The 18,037-nt window shown below is 38.4% G+C and overlaps 2 protein-coding genes and 1 long non-coding RNA gene across 3 annotated transcripts; 2 read left to right on the top strand and 1 right to left on the bottom strand.

Moving 5' to 3' along the window:
• Positions 1-1,302: 1,302 nt before the first annotated feature.
• Positions 1,303-10,753, bottom strand: Uba4 (Ubiquitin-like activating enzyme 4). Its single transcript, XM_088272618.1, has 8 exons — positions 10,495-10,753; positions 8,419-8,602; positions 6,510-6,630; positions 5,739-5,964; positions 4,826-5,036; positions 4,438-4,544; positions 3,511-3,805; positions 1,303-1,736 (listed from the first exon to the last, which is right to left on the bottom strand). The coding sequence occupies exons 1-8, from the start codon at positions 10,597-10,599 to the stop codon at positions 1,570-1,572; spliced, it is 1,416 nt and encodes a 471-aa protein (XP_088128744.1). The 5' UTR covers positions 10,600-10,753; the 3' UTR covers positions 1,303-1,569.
• Positions 8,886-17,282, top strand: LOC148301834 (uncharacterized). Its single transcript, XR_015838745.1, has 2 exons — positions 8,886-9,219; positions 15,304-17,282. It is a non-coding gene; the product is annotated as an uncharacterized LOC148301834 (long non-coding RNA).
• On the top strand, positions 11,837-17,282 carry Arp3 (Actin-related protein 3). Its single transcript, XM_088272619.1, has one exon. It carries the CDS (start codon positions 11,946-11,948, stop codon positions 13,200-13,202), a length of 1,257 nt encoding a protein of 418 aa, XP_088128745.1. The 5' UTR covers positions 11,837-11,945; the 3' UTR covers positions 13,203-17,282.
• Positions 17,283-18,037: the final 755 nt, after the last annotated feature.

The following is an 18,037-nucleotide window of genomic DNA, read 5'->3' as shown; positions in this document are numbered from 1 at the left end:
ATACGTTTTTAATTGTTTTTATCTATTTTGTCCGCCTCTGTAGTGTAATGGTCAGCCCCATGTTCGATTCCCAGGGGGGGTAAAAATAAATATGAGTGATTTTTTCACTGTAATATTTATTCAATATTACCCTGGACTGGTACCTGAAGCGGAGGGCTGATCACCTTTCCTTCATGTGTAAACGATCAAGATAACACTGCATTTATATGACGCAGTGCCCTATGCACCATTGGGGTGCGGATAAGGTTTTTTTATTAATATCTATTTTAACCTAATATACACACAAAAAAGAGAGAAAAAAGTAAGGAACGTAAACTATTTTACAATTTTCATAGAATTGACTCTTGATCATTCACCCATGCCTTTATTTTGCCTTTGTTCCATATTTTATTTTGACCTCTAACCTCCGTCGGCAACAAATTAAAAATGTTTGTAACGATATATAACATGGTAATATTTTTCTTTGTAAATTGGGTGTAAATAATATGTAAAGTGGGTGTATAATAATAAAATAAACAATGTGTTGCTTTGTAATTAAAGTTTATAATTAAAGTTTACTCTTAATTTACCTTTATAATATTTTTCTATCTATCTATCTGATTCTGACAGTTCAGAATATTATATTTTTTCTATCGGATGTCTTTTGTTTTATTCAGCGCGACGCATGCGACATCTGGTGGTAGAACTGTTTTATGTAGGTACTATTTGTATACTAAGTACTTAATAAAATGTATAGGTAGGTACCTAGGTATTTTATTACAGATATATTGCAGTGTTGGACTCCCATATTTACTGTTAATTCTTGGGACCATCGAACGTTCGTTGTGGGTAAATCGTGTATCATGGTTGTGCACTAGGACATTTTGATATTTTTGTCTAGTTTGTTGTTCAACAATGATACAAATATATCGCTCACTCCTTTCAAGAATGTCATAAATCAAAAATCAACAATTTTCAGCTGTGCATGTTTTCGGAATGCCCAGAAAATGTACTATATCCCAGCAAAAGCGGCATATTTTTAACTTAATATTTACCCGCTACAGGGCAGAAAATGTTGTTTTTGCATTTTGAAGAAAAGGTATTGTTTAATTATTTTTTTATATAATAATAATATAAAACCCTTATCCGCACCCCAATGGTGCATAGGGCACTGTGTCATATAAACGCAGTGTTATCTTGATCGTTTACACATGAAGGAAAGGTGATCAGCCCTCCGCTTCAGGTATTAGTCCAGTGTAATATTGAATAAATATGACAGTGAAAAAATCACTAATATTTATTTTACCCCCCTTGGGAATCGAACCCGGGACCTCCAGAACGGTAGCCGGGCAAGCTGACCATTACACTACGGAGGCGGACATTTTTTAAAATATACTAAATATTTTTCAAATGGAGAAAAAACCTTCAGGTTTTACCTAAAAAGATCTGTTGCACAGTAAAAAGTTCAATAAGTGGCTTGATATTTATTTTTAATACATTGTATTATATTTTTAAACTTTAAAAACGTTCTCCTGAAAAATCAAGTTTTTTGATTTATGACGTTCTTGAAAGGAGTGAGCGATATGCATGTTAATATATGGGAAAGTTGGTGTCCACGTCCTTTGCCCACGCGTGCAGGCCCCCAGTGATGTCACGCACGCGTGGTTTGCTCGCATCTCCTCCGGAAGCCTTTAACGCACGTTTCAGCTTCTCCACGGCGAGCTGGGAGTCATTCCCGCGGCGACATATGAAGAATACTGCAACAAAATAAATGCAATTTATTTTTTTAAATTTCTAATTCTACCCATGATTGACAACCACACTACTCAAATTCTTGGAAATTCTATATATATGATCCAATCTCGAAACATTGTACAAGAATCACTAGAATTTTCACTAGAGACATCTATTGGTGAGATGAAAAGAAGATTTATATTGAGCAGAAACTCTTTAATTAGTATGTGAGGTCCGAATCCTGGATTATAATCACACACATGAGAAACGCCAGAAAATATAATTTTTCATTTTGATTATTTTAGCTTATAATTTGACCAGATAATTTATTAACAACAGCGTGTCTAAATACTTGTTCACAAATCTGGATTATCTCCAATTATCAGAATTATTTTTATTTTTTCTTCATCTATGTTGAGAAAAAATAATATGAAATAATTCAGCAAGCTCAGCTACCGTTCTGAAGGTCCCGGGTTCGATTCCCAGGGGGGGTCAAATAATTTTATATAAGTGATTTTTTCACTCTAATATTTATTCAATATTACCCTGGACTGGTACCGGAAGCGGAGGGCTGATCACCTTTTCTTTCGTGTATTAATAACGATCAAGATAACACTGCGTTTATATGATGCAGTGCTCTATGCACCACTGGATGCAGAAACGAAGAAGAATACATGAATTAAAATGGAGTTCTACAAATTAAATGCCAAATCTATAATAAGTAGAGGTGTTGAATGTTACCCGTGTGTAAAGTGATCACTTTACCAAGCCTATGATAGGAAAATAAGTAATTTTCTTTCATACAAATGTCCAGACTTCCATATTCTTCTTCATCTATGTTGAGATGTCAAAAAATACATGAAAAATAACTCCTATAATTGGAGATAATCCAGATTTGTGAACAAGTATTTTGACACACTCAAAATGGTGTTAGTATATGCTCGTATAATATATCAGTCCACTAATGACTGCTATTCTTCTTCATCTATGTTGAGATGTCCAAAAATAACATGAAATAACTCCTATAATGGGAGATAATCCAGATTTGTGAACAAGTATTTGGACACACTCAAAATATTGCTAGTATATGCTTGTATAATAGTTATATAAGGCTTTTTTGTCAGTTTACTACTGCTACTATCACGCCGTTTCTCCGCAGGGGTAGGCAGTAAGGATGGAACGCCACACTCTTCTGTCCTGACACACACTCCTCGCCTCCTTCACATCCATACATGCCCTCCGATTAGTTTAGTAATATTATTTTTTGACATCTCATCAAAGATGAAGAAGAATATGGAAGTCTGGGCATTTACGGGGCTTACGACCGTCATAGGCTGGTTTAAGTGATCACTTTACACACGTGTAACATTCACCAATTCTACCCATTATTGACAACCACACTACTCAAATTCTTGGAAGTTCTATATATATGAACCAATTTAGAAACCTTGTTCATGAATCACTTGAACTTCACTAGAGACATCTATTGGTGAGATGTAAAGAAGCTTTTTATTAAGCAGAAACTCTTATATTAGTATGTGAGATCCGAATCCTGGATTATAATCACACACATGAGAAACGCCAGAAAATACCATTTTCATTTTTATTATTAAGCTTATAATTTGACCAGATAATTTATTTACAACATTTTGAGGTAACTCATTTTGAAAGTAACTCCTGTATTTGGAGATAATCCAGATTTTGTGAACAAGTATTTGGACACACTCAAAATGTTGTAGTTTAGTAATGACTGCTATTCTTCTTCGTCTATGTTGAGATGTGAAATTGAATAAATACCTTTGTCGATATTTCTCTCCTTGGAGCAGTTCATTATCCGATCAATGTTTTGGTCGACTTTCTCAATGGGTAGATTGGCAAAACCAGGCAAGCGACACATCTCGAACTCTGCCTCGGAGCGCACGTCCAATAGCAGCGCGTTTCCCGCGACGCCGTCGAAAATGTCGCTGCCGCTGTCCGATCCGGGACCCTCGGGAGGGTCCGGAAGGCTGCAGAGGAGGTTTTGATATATCTCCCGGTCAAATTCATCCGGAAGGACGCGTTCTTCGCTGCGTAGCAGGTCCAATTTCAATTCCTGCAAGGAGGAAGAAGAAAAAACGTAAATTGAGGGAATATAGTTACTGTGATGAGATGTGATGTTATTTTAGACTTTAACTCTAGACTACATTTGACCTGATGATGGAATGATTATTCCAAAACCGGTGGTCACAAAGTAGTGTTTTTTTCAAAGAGGTATTACACAAAGTGAACGATGAATGATAAGGATAGTGATCAATTCAGTAGACTCTAAAAATCAGACATTTAACTCTTACCACTCTGTAGGCCAGACATTCTGGCCCGTATGATTCTAGTAGGCAGCTCCGCGGGCCGCAATGTCTGGCCCGGCGCAGGTATAACTTTAATCACTGATTTCTCTATCACCCAACTGTATTCTACCAACAAATATTTCATATAAATACAGTTCATCTTAATTAACATGGTCATACAAATTGCCAGACAGGGTGTCCCAAAATAAGGGAACCAAAATATTTATTTTAATGGTAGAAAAACGTCGCATTTTTTCGATCAGAGTAGCTGATTAGTTATGAGAAAAAATGGTCAGAGTGAAAAGGGTTAAAATACATAAATTAAAATTGAGTTCTACAAATTAAACGCAAAATCTATTGTAAAAATAAGACCTGCAGAGTTGGCAGAGAAAGCGGTCACCTTATCGGAAGCCTGGGACTGGCAGAATGTGGGATAGTCTATCAGCCGCGTCACCGTGGGTTGGTCTGAGCACACGACACACTTTGGGTCCCTTCCGCGTAACTTTACTGTAAGAAAAAACGCTATTTCAATCGCTTATACTACTACCAATGTTCCACACAGGCAGGCAGAGAGTGGGGAACCAAGGACTTAATACATTGTTAGCCGGAAACACTCGGAGTTGCGTAACCGTACTCGTTACGCAACTCCGTATTAGCTTATGTAACTTTTCCTCTATTTTCTGGCGGCCGATAGAAGAGTTTGGAGACAGTTTGTTGACTTCATACGCTCCACATAGGGAGCGGATATAATTTAAGAAGATAATGAAAAGGCTTGTTGTGTCCCTCACCTCTGCGAAAGGTGCAGTCCTCCCCGTCCACTAGCAGCATGCTGCCCGCCATGGGCGCCCGGCCCAGCAGCAGCTGCAGCGCGGCAAGCGCCTGCAGGGCCCCCAGCGCGCCCGGCACGGGGCCCAGCACGCCGCTCTGCGAGCAAGACCCCACCGCCGCAGGCGGCGGGGGCGCAGGGAACACGCAGCGCAGGCAGGGACCCCACAGACCCTGCAATCACCAAATATCAAATCATTTACAGCAAATGAAAACCCATCAGCGAAAGCTGAACTGGCTAGAAAGCAAATAGATCTGTTTTTTTTACTGTGCAACAGATCTCTTTAGGTAGAACCTGAAGGTTTTTTCTCCATTGAAAAATATTTAGTTTACAACATTTTGAGTGTGTCCAAATACTTGTTCACAAAATCTGGATTATCTCCAATTACAGGAGTCATCTTCATATTATTTTTTGACATCTCATCAAAGATGAAGAAGAATATGGAAGTCTGGGCATTTACGGGGCTTACGACCGTCATAGAACTTCCAAGAATTTGAGTAGTGTGGTTGTCAATAATGGGTAGAATTGGTGAATGTTACACGTGTGTAAAGTGATCACTTAAACCAGCCTATGACGGTCGTAAGCCCCGTAAATGCCCAGACTTCCATATTCTTCTTCATCTTTGATGAGATGTCAAAAAATAATATAATATTTAGTTTATTTAAAAAAATAAATAAACAATACCTTTTTTTCAAAATGCAAAAACAACACTTTCTCCCCTGTAGCGGGTAAATATTAAGTTAAAAATATGCCGCTTTTGCTGGGATATAGTACATTTTCTGCGCATTCCGAAAACATGCGCAACTCAAAATTGACGATTTTTTATTTATGACGTTCTTGAAAGGAGTGAGCAATGTGTTTTTTGGCAATCCCACCTTGTCGTTCGGCCTGTAGTTGTAGACCGTAAACTGGCCTTCCATCTTGAGCGCGCTTGCCGAAACAAGCGGCTTGCCTGCCAGGACGCAAGCATCGTTTAGCAGGTATCGCGTGACAACGTTGTCCGTGGCGTCGATCACCACGTCGTACGGTCCCAGCACCTCCAGAGCGTTGGAAGAGTCCAGCTGAATCTGATGCGGCGTTATCTTGATGGTGGAATTTATCCTGTAAAAAACATTAAAATAAAAAAATATATTGTTTAGTAGATAGTGTTTTAGTATTATCAGTCTTGATAAAGAAGCGGTTAGCTTGGTAACCGGTAGACATTATAATTAAGTTATAATAAAATATTTATAGTGATTTTAAAACAAAGTTACATTTTGATTATAAAATGGAAAATCACAAAGTTAGTGCTTCAAATATAAATTATATTCCAAATAGTGTCAAAAGTCCATTCGCCAGGAACTACGCTTGGATGGCTTGTCTCTGGCCAATATCTGTACCCGACGGATTCTCCAGTTCTTTGGACACGTTGCGCGTGGCAACGAGGATAGCCTGGAACGACTAGTTGTGATCGGTAGCCTGGAGGGAAAGAGAGGGAGAGGAAGATCCCCACACGATGGACCGATCAAATTAAGGCAGCAGCAGGCACCTCAGTGGTTGGAGCGCTACGTGCAGCGCAGTCAAGGGATAACTGGAGAAGAGTCATTGCTTCTGCAAGGGTCACAACCATGAGGATTAAGACGGAGAAGAAAGTGTCAAAAGTGTACCTTCGAAGGGCCATCGCCGCAGAGTGGACCTTGGGCGTCCCCACAGCCATTTCCGAGTGCAGCAGCTGCCTGTGGATATTGCTCTCTTCAACGTCATCGTAGTCAACAATCCCAATGTGACCTGCGAAGAAGAATACGGAAGGACCTCTACAATCTGAACGAAGAATATTTACCCTCTGTTTTAGTGGTATATTTAGACTGTTACATAGCGATATCGCTGTTACCGATATCACCATGTCCAGATACTAGCTCTAATATAACTAACTAACCATCACGCCGCTTCCCTGCAGGGGTAGGCAGAGAGAATAGAACGCCACACCACTCTGTCTTTACAAAAATTCTTCGCCTTTTCCAGGTTCATGCATTTCCTGACACATACCCGACGATTCTTACAACTGACCTGGCCAGACCACTTTCAAGTATTCGGCATACCTGATCGTGCCAAGTTTTTCTCGGTCTTCCTCTGCTCTTTTTTCCACTAACATTCGCCTCATAAATTTGTTTTACCGTTCTTTCCTCAGTCATTCGTTCTACATGTCCAAACCATCTCAACACACCTTTCTTAATTTTATCGATAATGCTTATCTCAGCTTTGCATTCCTTCCTTATTTCACTATTCGCACATCTATCATACATCGTTTTGTCGCACATTCTTCTGAGAGATTGCATTCCGACTGCATTCAGTCTACCAAGTCTATCCTTCTTTTCCCGACTTCATGTTTCACTTCCATACATTAGAGTTGGAGCCAGGACTCGGTTGTGCACTGCCAGTTCAGCTTCCGCTGATAGGTTTTTATTTGCTATAACTGATTTCAGTGCACCATTCACTTTGTTCTCAGAATTCACTCCCCTTTCTAATATTGAGATTCTAATAAGGATGTAGCGAAAATAAAAATAAATTGCCTGTCAAAACTGACTAGGTGGTTTTGCGAGTCACAAAACTAAAAGAATATTTATCAAAAACGTTATATTTATCAATCATTTACAACATTTTGAGTGTGTCCAAATACTTGTTCACAAATCTGGATTATCTCCAATTACAGGAGTTATTTTTCGACATCTCATCAAAGATGAAGAAGAATATGAAGTATTAATAAGAATAAAAAGGATATTTTCTGGCGTTTCTCATGTATCGCTCACTCCTTTCAAGAACGTCATATATAAAAAATCGTAAATTTTCAGTTATGCATGTTTTCGGAATGCCCAGAAAATGTACTAAATCCCAGCAACAGAGGCATATTTTCAACTTAATATTTACCCGCTACAGGGCTGAATGTGTTGATTTTGCATTTTGAAGAAAAAGTATTGTTTAATTGTTTTTTTAAATGTACTAAATATTTTTCAAATATAGAAAAAACCTTCAGGTTTTACCTAAAAAGATCTGTTGCACAGTAAAAAGTACAATAAGTGGCTTGATATTTATTTTTATTACATTGTGTTATATTTTTAAACTTTAAAAACGTTCTACTGAAAAATCAAGTTTTTTGATTTATGACGTTCTTGAAAGGAGTGAGCGGTGTGTGATTAAAACCCAGGATTCGGACCTCACATACTAATTTAAAAGTTTCTGCTCAATAAAAAGCTTCTTTTCATCTCACCAATAGATGTCTCTAGTAAAGTTTTAGTGATTCAAGAACAAGGTTTCTAAATTGGTTCATACATATATAGAATTTCCAAGAATTTGTGTAGTGTGGTTGTCAATAATGGGTAGAATTGGTGAATGTTACACGCGGGTAAAGTGATCACTTAAACCAGCCTATGACGGTTGTCAGCCCCGTAAATGCCCAGACTTCCATATTCTTCTTCATCTTTGATGGGATGTCAAAAAATAATATTATATTTTTTCAACCCCATGTTTAAGACCTAGGGAGCGGCGAACACGGAAATAGAAGAAGAAAGACAGCAGTACCTACTCCAGCGCCAGCGAGGTAGGCGGAGGCCGGGCAACCCAGACCGCCGGCGCCCACGACGAGCACGGAGCCCCTCCGCAGGGCCCTCAGCGTCTGCAAGGGGGGGCCCAGCTCCCTCACCAGCCCCTGGCGACTGTAGCGCTCCACGGCCCATTTGGGGACGGAATCCTGCCACTCCGGATGCTATCGAGAAAATAATGAAATAATTATACATTTGACGTTTAACCGGATCCACGCGGCTCGCATAACCGTATGTGTTTTCACAAAACATGCCCCATACGCGGCTGACATAATCATATGTGTTTTAACTTTGCTCCATGTTTTGAACCTCAGTTCAACTTGGAGGGATTTTTTCATGGTGTGGAACTTTGGATAAAATAATACGTCAATCCTTGGCCTTATGACATCTGTTGAAATATCTGACTAATAATTTGTAACTTCACAAGGATAAATAAAATAATTTTCTGGAGGTCGGTAATTAGTCCGCGCCATAATCATGCCCTATATCTGTCTCACTCTCGACGCTACGCATCGCCAGTGGGTAAGAGTGACACACGATGCGCGCTTTGATTTATTTACGTTACGATCTTATTTGTTTATATTACGATATATTTCAAGAATAATGTGACGCGAGTGTATTATAGAGTACCAAAAAGGCACAATGAATCCCATTGAACGTTTTTGTTTAGGAAAATAAATCGTTTCTTAACTAAATACATGATAAAAGTAATCATTTAAAAAACGGCGAAATACCGCCGCGCACGGGCGTCTTTCAGGAACAAAGTTAACGCGGTTAAAAGGTTAATTTGTAGAACTCCATTTTAATTTATGTATTAAATGTTAAGTCAAACACTGATTTTTAAGGTCTACTACTTTGTATTTTGTTGTTTAAAAAAACACACACATAGAAATCAATTTTGTTTTATTGTAAGTGCAGACAGTTTGTACAATTCCATATTGAATTTTTGGGTAATATATCCAAAATTAAACACGGTTATTGGATTGAATTCTACTTTTATTTACATATATCGCTCACTCCTTTCAAGAACGTCATAAATCAAAAAACTTGATTTTTCAGGAGAACGTTTTTAAAGTTTAAAAATATAATACAATGTATCAAAAACAAATATCAAGCCACTATTGAAGTTTTTACTGTGCAACAGATCTTTTTGGGTAAAACCTGAAGGTTTTTTCTCCATTTGAAAAATATTTAGTATATTTAAAGAAATAATTAGACAATACCTTTTCTTCAAAATGCAAAAACAACACTTTCTGCCCTGTAGCGGGTAAATATTAAGTTGAAAATATGCTAAAAATATATATGTTAAAAATATTTGGACACACTCAAAATGTTGTAAATAAATTATCTGGTCAAATTATAAGCTTAATAATAAAAATGAAAATGGTATTTTCTGGCGTTTCTCATGTGTGTGATTATAATCCGGGATTCGGATCTCACATACTAATATAAGAGTTTCTGCTTAATAAAAAAGCTTCTTTACATCTCACCAATAGATGTCTCTAGTGAAGTTCTAGTGATTCAAGAACAAAGTTTCTAAATTGGTTCATATATATAGAACTTCCAAGAATTTGAGTAGTGTGGTTGTCAATAATGGGTAGAATTGGTGAATGTTACACGTGTGTAAAGTGATCACTTAAACCAGCCTATGACGGGCGTAAGCCCCGTAAATGCCCAGACTTCCATATTCTTCTTCATCTTTGATGAAATGTCAAAAAATAATATAAAAATATGCCGCTTTTGCTGGGATATAGTACATTTTCTTGGCATTCCGAAAACATGCACAACTGAAAATTGTCGATTTTTTATTTATGACGTTCTTGAAAGGAGTGAGCGATATATGATAATATGTGACGCGTTTCCTCTTATTCTATATATCTCTTTTTCTGCATAATAAAACACGAATATTTATTTTAAAATAGTCGTTTAGTTTTTTAGCTATCACGCCCGCGATTTTCCAAATTCTTTAAAATAAAAGCTGGAGAATACGCGTTTCAAAGTTTTCAATAACAAGACGAGCATTATTCAAAATAAATCAATTGAACGACTTGCATACCGGCTTTATTTCATTCTGTTTAAGACGGAGCAACTGTTCTTCCTTGGATTGTAATTCACGCCGGAGTCGGAGGATCTCTTCCTCTAAATCCGGAATGCTACTCATCACAACGACTGTAGTAAGTTACAAATAAATTAAACGGCACTTCACTTATTTTTATTCCAAATAGCAACATACAAGGAACTCTACAATACATAAAATACAACTTTTCACCTGAATGTAACTGACTACAAAGATAATATTTTTGACACTTGACACCACGTGATTATGTTTTTGGTTTTGGCGGTCGTCGATATTATTGCCAGTAATAAAAACTCATTTTTCATATATATTTTTCTTCATATAGAAAAATATATACCTTATCTGCACCAAATGGTGCATAGGGCACTGCATCGTATTGACGCAGTGTTACCTTGATCGTTATTTATTTAATGGCAAAGTGATCAACCCACCCAATTATTAGAGTGAAATTATTTACCAATTATTAGAGTGAAAAATCACTATTTTCAAAAATCAACCCACCCCTTGGGAAACGACCCGGGACCTTTAGCATGGTTAATTAATACGCTTACCAATTACACCATGGAAGTGGACAATTTTTTCAAAATTACTTTTAAGCTACTCAACGCAAAAACTTTTGAACAAAGGGTTTTTTACTACAACCATTTGGTTTGGTCGCAATTTTACTATCAGCCTCAAATTTGTTAACTAACACAATGTATAAAGCGCGGTCCATTTCATTGTACAAGAGGGATAATGAAACTTTTGTTTGTAGCTGTGGGTGTGTTTGTAGGTAAATCCGGTGTGGGGTTAGTGATTGAATCAGTAGAGAGTAAAAAGTGTGAATGAAAAATAATTCGACATAAGTTAGATTACCTTTTGAAGGGTGAAAAGCCATGAAATTAAGAATTTGAAATAATAAAACTCTTATTTTTCTTTTCAAACTTTTATCAGCACCAAATATTAGAAATAACGAGACTGAAAAAGTGTTACATTTACCACTAAATATTGAATAATCATTTTCCGAACGGCCGCGAAAATATTATGATACTGAAAAATTGAAATTTTTTGTTATTACCATAGTACCTGCCTATCAAAAGTACAATCAAAATCTATTCCAATATTTTTCAATATCACAAAAAAGTGGAAAAAACAGTACTTACCTATTAAAAGTACTGTCATAATATATCCCAATGTTTTTAAGATTAAAAATAAGCATACCACGCAAAAAAAGGTAACAACATGATCCAGTTTCTAACAAAGCATTATTAGAGTTGAAATGACTTTTTTTACGTAATTTTTCATATTGACAAGTAAACTGTTGACGAACAAATCCACTGATACGAAATCGAGTCACTAGGGCGCGCCGGCGCGGTATCGCGAACTGTCAGATTGATTTGAGATTTGAGTCATTCGATTCCGCATTTTCTGAGTGAATTTAATATCTAAATATGTCGGAAAGACTCCCGGCTTGCGTTATCGACGTCGGCACGGGCTACACGAAGCTCGGATTCGCCGGGAACAAGGAGCCGCAGTTTATCATCCCGTCGGCGATAGCGATCAAAGAGCAGGCAAAAGTCGGGGAGCAGTCCGCTCGACGCCTCGGGAAAGGGGTCGAGGATCTAGATTTCTTCATCGGAGACGAGGCGTTCGATGCGGCGGGATATTCCGTGAAGTATCCGGTCCGCCATGGGCTAGTAGAGGACTGGGATCTCATGGAAAGGTTCATGGAGCAGTGCATCTTTCGGTATCTCCGCGCCGAGCCGGAGGACCACCATTTTTTGCTGACGGAACCTCCGCTAAACACGCCGGAAAACCGCGAATACGTTGCCGAAATCATGTTTGAATCTTTTAATGTCCCTGGGCTGTATATAGCAGTGCAGGCCGTGCTAGCTTTGGCGGCATCTTGGACGGCTAGAACGGCAGGCGACGGGATATTCACAGGGATCGTAATAGACAGCGGAGACGGCGTGACTCATATCGTACCAGTCGCGGAAGGCTACGTCATCGGGTCCTGTATAAAACACATTCCCGTTGCTGGAAGAAGCATCACGTCTTTTATCCAGACGTTACTGCGCGAACGGGAGCCTAATATCCCTCCGGAGCAAAGTCTAGAGACGGCGAAAGCGATCAAGGAGCGCCACTGCTACATTTCCCCGGATATCGCTAAAGAATTTGCGAAATACGACGCAGATCCCGCGCGCTGGATCAAAAAACACGAAGGCGCCCACGCCGTTACGGGCGTACCATTTGCAGTCGATGTCGGATACGAGCGCTTCCTGGGCCCGGAGATATTCTTCCACCCGGAGTTTGCAAATCCAGACTTCGCGGCGCCTTTGAACGAAATGGTCGACGAAGTCATCCAGAGTTGCCCGATCGACGTCCGGCGCGGCCTCTACCGCAACATAGTATTATCCGGCGGGTCTACGATGTTCCGGGACTTCGGGCGCAGGTTACAGAGGGACATCAAGCGCAGCGTGGACGGGAGGCTGCGCGCGTCGGAGCTGCTCTCGGGGGGCCGCATCGTGCCCAAGCCGGTGGAGGTGCAGGTGGTCTCGCACCACATGCAGCGCTACGCCGTGTGGTTCGGGGGCTCCATGCTGGCCTCCACGCCCGAGTTCTACCAGGTGTGCCACTCCAAGAAGGACTACATGGAGTACGGGCCGGGGATATGCCGACACAACCCCGTCTTCGGGACCATGACCTGAACTGAGACGTCTACCATTCAATCTAGGCTTTATTCTACCATTCCTCAACACAGAGACTATATACAGTACATCAGGAATGGCGAACGTTTTATTCGCAAATGAGTCAAATTCAATTTTTTTTACTATTTTTTCTAAAGTTTTACTTAAAATTATTAAATTAAATTATTTTTTACCACTTGAGTTTATCTATGACGACTAGTTTCGGAAGCTGAGCTTCCATCTTCAGGTCAAAATAATAACTCTTCTCCGTCTTATTCCTCATTGCTGAGGGTTTGCGACCCTTGTGGAAGGAATGCCTCTTCTCCAGTTATCTCTTGCCTGCGCTGTACGTAGCGCTCCAACCACCTTAACTCCATCGGTCCATCGTGTGGGGATCTTCCTCTCCCTCTCTTCCCCTCCAGGCTACCCATCACAACCAGTTGTTCCAGGCTATCCTCGTTGCCACGCGCAACGTGTCCAAAGAACTGGAGAATCCGTCGGATACAGATATTGGCCAGAGTCAAGCCTAAACTAAAACGTAATTAATAAAATAAATATAACAGTGAAAAAATCACTTATATTTTTTTGACCCCCCCTGGGAATCGAACTCGGGGCCTCCAATATAACCCTGGACTGGTACCTGAAGCGGAGGGCTGATCACCTTTCCTTCATGTGTTAACCATCAAGATAACACTGCGTTTATATGACACAGTGCCCTATGCACCATTGGGATGCGGATAAGGGTTTTATTAATATTATTAATTAATAAAAAACTATTCTTTAAATGTCCACCTCCGTAGCGCAGTGGTCAGCGCGTTTGGCTACTGTGCTGGAGGTCCCGGATTCGATTCCCAGAGGGGTCAAAATAAATAAAGCCGATTTTCACTCTCATATTTATTTAATATCACCATGGACTGGTACAAGAAGCGCAGGGCTGATCACCTTGCCTTCATGCAATTAACGGTCAAGATAACACTGCATCGCTACGTTGCAGTGCCCTATGTTCCATTGGGTGCAGATAAGGGTTAAAAGAATGAAAAAAGTTCTATAAATAAGGAGGGGGGTTAGTCAAGGGGGGGGAGTTAGATGTTGAAGATGGAAGCTAAGCTTCCGAAAGTAGTAGTCATAAATAAACTCAAGTGGTAAAAAAAACAAGTGTTTCATTTAATAATTTAAACATGTCTTACCACAAAGTAAATGCCGGAACAATGAATCAAATAAGTTTTACTTAGTAACATTTTTTTACCTAGTATTTCTTAAAATGTAATATGACACGTGTTTCGACGCATTCCGCATTATTTTCAAACACTGCGTACGGATAGTACCATTAGTTTGAAAATGCCATAACAAGGCGAAACAATTGTCTGGTTGTGGTCCCGTGGTTTCTCGGTGCGAACCCACTCTACCACAATTTGATACCTATTTCTAATAATGAGCTGCTCAGGCTCACAGAAATAGTATGAAATTGAATTATTTTTGTTAATAATAAAAACACAAATATTTCTAAAAAAAAAATTATCTGAAATATTATTTTAACCGGATCCACACAGCTCGCATAACCGTATGTGTTTTCATAAAACATGCCCCGTACGCGGCTGACATAACCGTATGTGTTTTTACTTTGCTCCAAGTTTCGAACCTCAGTTCAACTTGGAGGGATTTTTTCATGGTGTGGAACTTTGGATAAAATAATACGTCAATCCTTGGCCTTATGACATCTGTTGAAATATCTGACTAATAATTTGTAACATCACAAGGATAAATAAAAGAACAGATCCCTGATTTTTCTCGAGGTCGGTAATCAGTCCGCGCCATAATCATGCCCTATATCTGTCTCACTCTCGACGCTACGCATCGCCAGTGGGTAAGAGTGACACACGATGCGTGCTTTGATTTATTTATGTTACGTTCTAATTTGTTTATATTACGATATATTTCAAGAATAATGTGACACGAGTGTATTATAGAGTACCAAAAAGGCACAATGAATCCCATTGAACGTTTTTGTTTAGGAAAATAAATCGTTTCTTAACTAAATACATGATAAAAGTAATCATTTTAAAAACGGTGAAATACCGCTGCGTACGGGCGTCTCTCAGGAATAAAGTTAACGTGGTTAAAGGTTAACATTCAATATGTTAATCAAAATGGAGTTCTACAAATAAAAGCAAACGGTTTTTTAAAATGATGCAGAATGCATAAAAATCTGTGTCACAATAGATTTGAAGAAGTAGTGGTATTTACTAAGTAAAACTTAAATTAAATATAGATAGATTTTACCACAAAGTGACAGTGAAAGTTTTTTTAACCTTCCTGGGAGTACAATGATTGATGTCTGACTTTCTATGGGGGGTTTGGTTCTTTTTATATGAATTTTTTTCGCTATACCTATGTATTATGAAGATAGAAATTATACAAAAATAATAAATTTAATAAAACTCACCATCTTAAGGTTTTATTTTATGACAAAATTAAAAATAATAATAATAAAACCCTTATCCGTACCCCAGTGGTGCATAGGGCACTGCGTCATATAAACGCAGTGTTATCTTGATCTATGTATTAATTTTAAATCAAACACAGATTTTTTTGAGTCTACTAAGTTGTATTTTATTAACAAAAACACATAAAAAATTATATTGTGACAATTGTTTCGCCTTGTTAGGGCATTATCAAACGAATGGTTTATCTTGATCGTTTACACATGGAGGAAAGGTGATCAGCCCTCCGCTTCAGGTACCAGTCCGGGGTAGTATTTATTAAATATTACTGTGAATAAAACACTTATATTTATTTAAACCCCCTTGGGAATCGAACCGGGGACCTCCAGAACGGTAGCCAGGCGTGCTGACCATTACACTACGGAGGCGGACAAGACAAAATTACATACAAATATTCACAGATGTCATTGCCATACAAGTTACAACACACGTCTCTCACTCCTTTCAAGAACGTCATAAATAAAAAATCGTCAATTTTTAGTTATGCGTGTTTTCGGAATGTCCAGAAAATGTACTGCATCCCAGCAAAAGTGGCATATTTTTAACTTAATATTTACCTGCTACAGGGCAGAAAGTGTTGTTTTTGTATTTTGAATAAAATGTACTGTTTAATTATTTTTTTAAATATACTAAATATTTTTCAAATGGAGAAATAACCTTCAAGTTTTACCTTAAAAGATCAGTTGCACAGTAAAAAATTTAAAAAGTGGCTCTATATTTATTTTTAATACATTGTATTATATTTTTAAACTTGTTCTCCTGAAAATACAAGTTTTTTGATTTATGACGTTCTTGAAAGGAGTGAGCGACATATTAAAAATAGTGATGGCTGTTAACCCTCCCTTCCCGGTGTTGTGTACCTAGTACACATTGCTTCTAACAACCATAATATCTCTATAAATATAATTAATACAAAGCTAAGATTTTAGGTATTCCTCCATAACATATTTACACATTCATTTAAAATATAATATTAATAATAATCAGAATTTATCGGGTACATCTGAGGTATTTTGTGAATATCGGAAACAAATTCACGTATAAACAGCGCGTGAAGAGTGTGCGGGAACCGCAACACTATATTCGCATCTCACTCTTGCATACTTGCACTGTGCAAGCGCAAATGCTCAAAGCTCAATGTTCTCTGGCTAGCGGGTAGCGGACTAGCGGCAGTAGCTTTTGGGCTCCCGACACGACTGGATCTATGCTTGTTCCGTGAGCTTTGCCTGATGTTTTTTTTTTAAATGTTTTCAGCAAATACAATTTTTTACTTCATTTATAATTAATTAAGGGGATTAGCTATGAATGTCCGTATTTTCCGGTTTAAAATCAATTTTTTTAGTGTAGTGTCTACCCAACTAGCATCGGAAGGGAAAGGTTAATATAATAATTCATGTCTTGCCAGAACTAAGACAGATTTTCAAGGAAGAAGTCGGATACCCCCTCTGTGCCTAGCGTTCTGGTGTCATCTAAATAAATTAAGGAATTCGTGAATTATTCCATTTAATATGGAACTGAAATAATCTAAGAACAAAAGACATTTATAATTGTGTATTGTGTATTAAATTTTTTTAAGAAATATAATTTACCAACTTGACAATTGTGTGTTTTTCGGCTACCCTATTTGTGACTGAAATGCGATCTCTCAATAAATGTGCAGCGAAACCATGTATGGTAGGTGTTCCAATGGTGATATAAGGAAAGGGTGCAAGGCTGAGATGAGCACTATCCAGAAAACTAAGGAAGGCGGGTTGGGATGGTTTGGGCATGTGGAGTGTGGAAAGAATGGTAAAACAAATTTATGAGGCGAATACGGTTGGAAATGGAAGCAAAGGAAACCGAAGGAAACTTGGCATGATCAAGTATTTCAAATACTTGGGTGAGGTCAGGTTGGCAGATGAAATTATCGGCGGGTATGTATGAGGAGATGTACAAATGTGGAAGAGTTAAAGATTGTTTGCAACGACAGGTTGGTGTGTCGTTCTATTCTCTGACTGCCCCTGCGGAGAAGCAGCGTGATGGTTAGTCGGTTATTTGTGACCACTCTTCATTCCTGCAGAGATGAGGTGTTCACAAATCGCTCACTCCTTTCAACAACGTCATATATCAAAAATTGTCAATTTTCAGTTGTGCATGTTTTCGGAATGCCCAGAAAATGTACTATATACCAGCAAAAGTGGCATATTTTAAACTTAATATTTACCCGCTACAGGGCAGAAAGTGTTGTTTTTGCATTTTGAAGAAAAGGTATTGTTTAATTATTTTTTTAAATATACTAAATATTTTTCAAATTGAGAAAAAACCTTCAGGTTTTACTTAAAAAGATCTGTAGCACAGTAAAAAGTTCAATAAGTG

This window comes from Brachycentrus maculatus, unplaced genomic scaffold (assembly GCF_059751285.1).
Source record: "Brachycentrus maculatus isolate JH-2025_06_01 unplaced genomic scaffold, ASM5975128v1 h1tg000513l, whole genome shotgun sequence".
Classification (NCBI taxonomy): domain Eukaryota; kingdom Metazoa; phylum Arthropoda; class Insecta; order Trichoptera; family Brachycentridae; genus Brachycentrus; species Brachycentrus maculatus.
Note: the sequence above shows the minus strand (reverse complement) of the source record. Positions and strands in the feature narration are given on the sequence as shown.